Genomic DNA, 7,979 nt, shown 5'->3' on the forward strand with positions numbered 1-7,979 from the left:
GGTAACACAACAAAAATAATATGTCGACTGGTGGCATTCTACTGCATCAGCAGGTAACACAACAAAGATAATATGTCGACTGGTGGCATTCTACTGCATCAGCAGGTAACACAACAAAGATAATATGTCGACTGGTGGCGTTCTACTGCATCAGCAGGTAACACAACAACGATAATATGTCGACTGGTGGCGTTCTACTGCATCAGCAGGTAACACAACAAAGATAATATGTCTGGGCCGTGGCTCAGCGGTCCAGGCACCTTGGCCGGTAGTCCAAGTCTGGCAGTGTGCCGCGGGCTCGGCTCCCGATCCCGACGGCCTTTACTGCATGTCACTCACCCATCTCTTTCCCCCATTTCCTGTCAGCCTACTGTCTGTCCCTCTATAACAAATATAAAAAATAAAGGTGAAAGCCGCAAAAAAGAAACATAAATTATATACTGCATCAGCAGTATATAATATATAATAGTGGTTCTCAAACTTTTCGAAATAATCATAATTGATATGTGTGGTTATAGGGCTTAAAAACGTCCTTAAATTGTCTCTTTTAGAAATGTGCAAAGTTTCCCTACATTTCCACACATTTTCCATGTAAAATACACCCCCTCCACATGCGTTACGCCCCCCTAGTGAGACCCTTCACTGTCAGGTGAAAAGAAGATGGTGGCTTGACGCCCCGGGTATCGGAGGAGACCCGAGGCAATCTTCACCCTCCCAATGCCTTACTGTGGGGGTTAGCATAGATGGAGTACTCGTAGAGGCTGGGGAATTGGGAATTGGCTTATTTATCAAATTGGGACATGATGGGGAGAAAATGTATATTTTTTTCTTTTGTCTGGGAGGGGCATGTGTTGCTCAACAACATACCGGTAGTCTTTTCATTATTTGCCTGCCCCTGAGATCTCTGAGATTTCCGTTATTGAAAAAAAAAACAACACTTGACAACCACTGCGATAAATAAAGTCGTTAAGGCTGAATTGTGCATTTCTTTATTCCTCCTGCTAATGCGTTTCGACAATCAGCCTCGCTCCAGAGCAAAGTTTAAAGAGTCCTCTTAAAACTCTTTAAACTTGCTCCGACTCTGAGGAAGGCTGATTGCCAAAATGTGTTTAGCCGCAGGAATAAAAAAATGTGCACTTGAGCCCTTGATGACTCTCTTAATGACTCTATTACACACTGTTCATTTAATCATTGTAGATACTGTTCTTCCAGACGCTTGATTGCTATGTTATTATGCCATATTGAGAGCCCACGCAAAACTGCCCAAAATCACTTTCACCTAGAAAATCCATTCACATTTTTTACAATTCAGCTGACTGTGGAGACACATGCTGGAAAAAAAAATATATATATATATTTTTTTTTTTCAAAGACGTCCACAGACGTCTTGGGATATGCACGTGCGGTAATACCCAGGACGTCCACAGACGTTTTGGGCACAAAATGTGTTAAATGTGTCTACTGTATATACCACCCAGGACTTGGTGACATTTTGGGCCCTAACAGGTCCCTTTGTTTTCACTTCAGTCTCAGAGTTAAATTAACACTGGCAAATAGTATCAAATTGCATCAAATGGGGGTCCGTAGCCTAATGCATATCAAAATATATGGGTGGCTGTGGCTCAGGAGGTAGAGCAGGTCGTCCAATGATCCCTGGGTCGGCGGTTCGAATCCCGGCTCCTCCTGTCCACATGTCGAAGTGTCCTTGGGCAAGACACCAAGACTCTTATGAGTTGGTCGGTGTGAGCTTGCCACCATTGGTGTGTGAATGTGGGAAGTGAGGACGCTGGCGTCGACTGTTCGCCGCTTCACCTCCCAATGTATGAATGAATAAACCATTGTAAAGCGCTTTGAGCACATGGAAAAGTGGGACATGTCCCGCGTACCAGCACAGGTACACCTACTGTACCAGAGGTTGGGAACCTCTGATCTACAGTAGCTAGCTACAGTATGTCATATGTTTCTCTCTCTAGGGATGTGCTGCCGTTCCCACTGCAGCTTCCAGAGGCCATCGCTAAGGCCACCACGCACAGGCAGCTGGAAGCCATCTCTCACATGGGACAAGGTACTGAACTGTGTGGTGGTAGTCAGTCATGGGTCGAAACACTAACGGCGTGCTCGCTCCTCATACATTGGAGGAAGCATGAACTCAGTTCGGCACTCTCCCCAGGTTGGCAGAGGGAGAGTATAGCGCCCAAGATAACAGCAATGGGTTACAAAATCGTGGGATAAAAAAAAAAAAAAAGTGCTCTAAACAAAGTCCATAGACTTGGCTGCCACATGACATCACATGGCGTGCTGTTTTTTTGTGCATTTTTCCAAAAACCATTAGTTGGACGGAAAATAAATAAATAAAACACACTCCAAGAGGGTACAGGCTTTAGTTCCGACACTACTATTGGTCCGACAGTCATCAGATCGACAACCTATACATCAAACACTAAGCTAACCATAACCGCAAGCACAGGAGCAGCGCATGTTTGAGCGCTAGTCCAACCGTTGTTCCCGCATGTCGGACTAATGCTCCGTCGCAATGACCATCGGATCCCACTCCAAGATCATCAAAAAAAACTAAAATGACAGGTCTATCTCTCCACCCAGAAATGTGATAAGAACCACTATATCCTTCCATACATCTTCTCCCCTCAGAGTTCTGGAGCTCACCGAGTCCCTCAGAGGTCCAGAACGGACCGGTGCAGGACCAGGTGGGGTCAGCCAGGTCCAGCCGTGTCCAGACAGACCCGTGTGCCCTGCTGGCCCGGGGCAGGCAGGTCAAAGCCTGCTTCATCAACCCCCTCTTCCTGCAGCTGGAGGTCAGTGTTGGGAGGGAGTGGTGGTGGAACAGTGTTGATTTTGAGCACAGCACATTTTGATTTTAGTTTTAGTCACATATTAGTCACCTTGAATGTGACTAGTGTTTAGTGTCTCTTGTCCACTAGTCCTTTCCTAACATTTTACTCTAGTAGTTTTTATTTGTTAGTAGGTTACTAGGATATACTGGATATAATATTGATACTAGGGATGTCCCGATCACGTTTTTTTGCTCCCGATCCGATTCCGATCATTTGAAAATGACGTGATCGGGTCGGGACAAACTCTAGCATGAATCCATCCGTCTGACTCTGCATGTGATTCCACAGCAGCCGCAGCAGCAGCAGCAGGTCTCGTCCCACCGCGGAGCCTCCAACAAGCGGCACCGCTTCAAGCGCAGCATGAGGCTGCGTCTCTCCAACGACTCCTCCGTCAACGTCTCGCTGGAAGGGACCGGATCCTCCTCCTCCACGGTGGAGCGGACCGGCAGCGCGCCGCCGGACAGCAGGCTTCAGGACAGCAGCAGCAGCACAGAGCCACAGAGGGGGGGCCACCCGGGGGCCACAGAGCCACAGAGGAGGGTCGGCCTCTTGAGGAGAACCCCTGCCGTCTCTCCGGGGTCTGCCGAGGAGGAGGCCCTGGTTACACTGACGGCGCCACAGGTATAAGGCTGGGCTGGCCGGACGCCCTGGCATATATATACATTAGTCCGACGTTAGTGTATCCAGACAACTATTCCACAATCTCCGAATGCTATAACTTATTGCCTCCACCCCCTGTTCCCCCCTTGCCAGCCTTTTTGAGTGGTGCAACCATAGGATGCATCACTCCAATGCCCAGCTATATGTGTCTCTGCCTGGCTGTGTCCCTGGGTCTGAGCACGGAAATAGCATATCGTCACCACCAAGTGTCACTGCTGTGCAGCCTAACACACCACCAAGTGTAACTGTTGTGCAGCCTAACACACAGACACAGAGGCCTGGGAGGAGAGCTTTACAGTACAGTACAGCACAGCACAAGAACAGTACAGCACAGCACCACTCACTTCAGACAGGTCTGATTTGTGTGATATCTTACCTTTTCAAGACATAGTTTTTTCTCTCCAAGGTGGGCGGGCCTCTGGAGGCGCTGCGGCGGTCGTCATCGTCCCGGTCGGAGGATCCCGCCATGGAGTTGACCGTCCTGGCCCTGGACGGCCGGCCGGTGCCCTCCTTGGCCGAGCTGGACAGCAGCAGCTCCTTCAGCAGCCTGGACGACGAGCCAGACGACGACCCCGACCACGATTCATCGGAGCCAGAATCATCGAGGTTCCTCCCCGCCACGCATGCGCAGCAGCAGCAGCGCCCGCCCCTCGTTCGATCCCGCGGCGGCCGCGGCGGGCTGCACCGGATGAACGCCGCCTTTGTGTGCTTCTTCGCGCCTGAGAAGCGTCTGACGAGGCTGGTGGAGGAGCTGTCGAGGGACCGGCGCTCGGCCTTCGGGGCCATGGTCCAGGACTTCCTGGCCGGGCAGAGGGAGGCGCTGACGTCGCTGGCCTCGTCGTCCTCCTCGTCGGCGGTGACGACGTCCTCCGTGGACGTGCTCCAGGCGCTGCGGCGGTTCCTGTGCCAGGCCAAGAGCTGTCTGCTGGACAGCGGAGAGCTGGAGCCTCCCGTCGACACCCTGGTGACAGAGAACGAGAAAGGTAAGCCCGAATAACCCGGTTAAGACATGCAGGCTGATTTTATAAATGTCCTTCTAAATCATGTAGTTCTCAAACTTTGTCGTGTCATGGACCCTCAAAATGATATGTATTTTTTTTGTTGTTGAAAAAAAGTTGAAAAAAGTGTGAGCTTGTACATCTGCTGTCTTAGAGAACCTCTGTTAAATACATACAATATGTGTATATTATAACTTAAATCTAAAATGCACACAGATGCTTTCACGGTTTTAATGGCTTAAAGATCATTGATTGATTGATTGAAAAACGTTATTAACAGGTATGCAGAATGGGTACATTTCAGATGTCAATACAAGTCAATACAAATACTGTTACTGTGGACGACACCATGATAAAGCATTACACTTGTTTACAACAGGGTCCACCATTTTCAATTCATCAGAAGTTCATCACAGTTTTGATTTCCCTTCCGTTTGCAGCCAGTATGCCGCCAAAAAAAAGCACCATTTGATTTCTGTCCTTGAGCGTACTGTCGATGCAAGAACTCTCACACAGTGTTTAGTGTGTGGGTATAATGTGGGTTCAGGTCGCTCTGGGAAAGCTCCGTTCCATTCAGTCTATTTCCAGTCTTTTAGGATATTTAAGAGCACTAAAAGTGAGGCAGTATAACTAAAGTGGACGCATGTACACACATGACATGAGTAATGAGTAATGGTTATCCGCTCCCGTAACAACGGTAACCTGTAAGGCAGGGGGGTGCCCACACTTTATGATTTGAGAGCTACTTTCAAAATGACCACCTTTGATACCATTGACACGCATCTGCGTCAGAAGCGGTTGTAGCCAACGCATACCGAGGCGCCAGAATAAATGAGTTTGTTGACCTTCCCGATTACATTTTTGGCTGCTATAAATAATCACACCACCTGTACTGTTAATGGTACAGAATAAAGTTGATACCAAGTTGTTAAAGGACACGTTTAGTTTTTTTCAACCAAGGTTCATGTTTTAGGTTGTTATTAGAGAAAGTAAACGATGAGTGTTAATTTTTTTTCATTTGCTGCTTTCTTTTGTTTTAGGGATTTTAGCTGTTTTTGACAGGGGGGGCGGGGGCATTCGAGCATGGGGCTAAATATCTATGTTTTTACAACATTTTATAGCGATTTATTTTTTTATTATTTACTATAGTCCTACTAGATCCCAGGAAATTCCATCTGGCCACAAAAGATCACTGAATGTGAAGGGGGTGACAAACTGACCTGTTGAGCCATACAACACAGTATGGCAGCCCCCTATAGTACCCCCCTTCACATTCAGTAGATCCTGTGATCTTTTGTGGCCAGATGTAATTTCCTGGAGTCTAGTAGGACTATAGTAAATAAATAAAAAAATACATTGCTATAAAATTGTGTAAGAAAATACATATTTAGCCCCATGTTTGAATGCCCCCGTCCCCCTGTCAAAAATAGCTAAAGCAGCAAATGAAAAGAAATTAACACTCATCTTTTACTTTCTCTAATAACAACCTAAAACATGAACCTTGGTTGAAAAAAAGTTGTCCTTTAAGTTAGACAGATGCTAAGTTGACCATTAACTGGTATCGTAGTTCTTTGCAGTTTGCACGCATTTTCCATGTGGTTGACTATAGGCGTTTTCAAAATGTATAATAATCTTTTGAAAATAGCAGATCTACAAGCGCATCGCAGCGCATTGTGAGCTTGTAGATCGGCTGTAGCGCCCAAGTCCCTGCTATAACTTACTAGGCGCTACTGGTTACCGACTGGCCAGCTTGATGCTACGACGTGTGCTCCAGAAACTGATGTCCAAAATGATATTTATTAGCTGCCAAAGTCCTATACTTTTACACACTTATATAAATAAAGCAACATAGTGTATCAGACATACAGAATGAATCATGCAGCCTTGAAACACAGTCTAGACTCTAGAAACTGTTAGCCTTAGTCAGCAACACCTGCACCTGATTAGGGTCAGGATTAAATACCCGCCCTGTAACCACGGCAACCTGGCTTGATTGACAAGCCCTGCAGTGACATCATGGAGAGGGGGAGGAGGCCCAAATGGCTCTATTTTCAAATGGCCGAAATGTAAAGTTATGGCTGAAGTGGTAAATGGATGTTTTGTAATAATGATCAAAATATACAAAGTAACTAGTGACTAAAGTTTTCAGATAATTGTAGTGGAGTAAAAGTACAATATTTGCTAATAACTCATTTTGTATTATTATTGAACATTTTCAAATAATCTGTTTGTACAGATTTGTGTCAATTATTATTCTGTGTGCCTATGCAATGGCAAAACACAGCTTGTGCAGGGGTCAGATCAACATATGGAATGAATTCTGTACTTGTGTCTTGAGTGTCCAGGGTTTGATGAGTTCAGATCAACATATGGAATGTCAGAACAGGTCAGCTCCATATATGGAGATCTAAGGTTTGAGGTCAGATGTAGAGTTGTTGGTCGGCTCCATATATGCAGATCTAGGTGATGATCCAGTCTTCTCCATGTATGGTCATCCAGGGTTAGATGAGGTCAGTGTCATGATCTTCATATATGGAGATTGCCATATACGGTGGCGTGACGTGTCACGAGGCGTGACCATATGGAGGTGCGACTAACGGATGGGAGATGCAGGTTTTCATAGTAAATGCGACCTACTGTACTGTCGCACCAATAAAGGTATAGTTGCACTGCTCAGTTCACACAGGTGTGATTTTTTCCTGTTTTTCACGTGTTTATGAGGTGACAGTACTTCATTAGAAGGCTTCTAAATCATGACAATTTTCTGAAAAACCTGTTTTTATGTCAGTGGTTCTCAACCCTTTTCATGTCAAGGACCCCCAGAATTATCTGTATTTGGCCCCCATCTGAAAATATGTTACAGGTACCCCCCAGAAGCAAATATTTGAGTTAAAAACGTTTGCTCCGAAAGGATATATATTCAAATTTCTGAGCCACAGTTTCATGAATTTTCAAAAATAGGAGATCTGCAAGCTTGTAGATCTGCTGTTTTTCAATAGCTAAAGTATAACATAATACTTAAAACACCAAAAGGGGTTCCCGTCCAGAATGGACATTTATAACATCTTTGCAATGGTTTTACAAAATAGTATATAGTGGACGCGTGAGTTGGAACCAGGATACTCTGACAAACCTGACAATACAAAGTGATTGACAAAGTAATGACTACAAGAAACAACACAATGCTTTTGTTGCCACCTTTATTGAATACAATGGGTCATATTTTATGACTTTCTGAATACAATGCGTTACATTTTATGACTTTCTGATTACAATGGGCTATATTTTATGACTTTCTGAAAACAATGGGATATATTTTATGACTTTCTGCTTTCTGAATACAATGGGATATATTTTATGACTTTCTGAATACAATGGGCTATATTGTATGACTTTCTGAATACTTCTGAATACAATGGGTTATATTTTATGACTTTCTGAATACAATGTGTTACATTTTATGACTTTC

The 7,979-nt window shown here is 45.2% G+C and overlaps 1 protein-coding gene across 1 annotated transcript in view; it reads left to right on the forward strand.

Annotated features, from left to right (window-relative positions):
* Positions 1-7,979, forward strand: part of rin1b (Ras and Rab interactor 1b) — a gene marked incomplete at its 3' end in the record, with an annotated part of 74,783 nt that overhangs the window by 15,215 nt on the left and 51,589 nt on the right. Inside the window, exons 5-8 of the mRNA XM_079490637.1 lie at positions 1,974-2,065; positions 2,650-2,819; positions 3,150-3,473; positions 3,919-4,495. Coding sequence (XP_079346763.1) covers positions 1,974-2,065; positions 2,650-2,819; positions 3,150-3,473; positions 3,919-4,495 — 1,163 coding nt within the window. The remainder of the gene's footprint in view (positions 1-1,973; positions 2,066-2,649; positions 2,820-3,149; positions 3,474-3,918; positions 4,496-7,979) is intronic.

The sequence above is a fragment of the Electrona antarctica genome, assembly GCF_951216825.1.
Source record: "Electrona antarctica genome assembly, chromosome: 21".
Classification (NCBI taxonomy): Eukaryota; Metazoa; Chordata; class Actinopteri; order Myctophiformes; family Myctophidae; genus Electrona; species Electrona antarctica.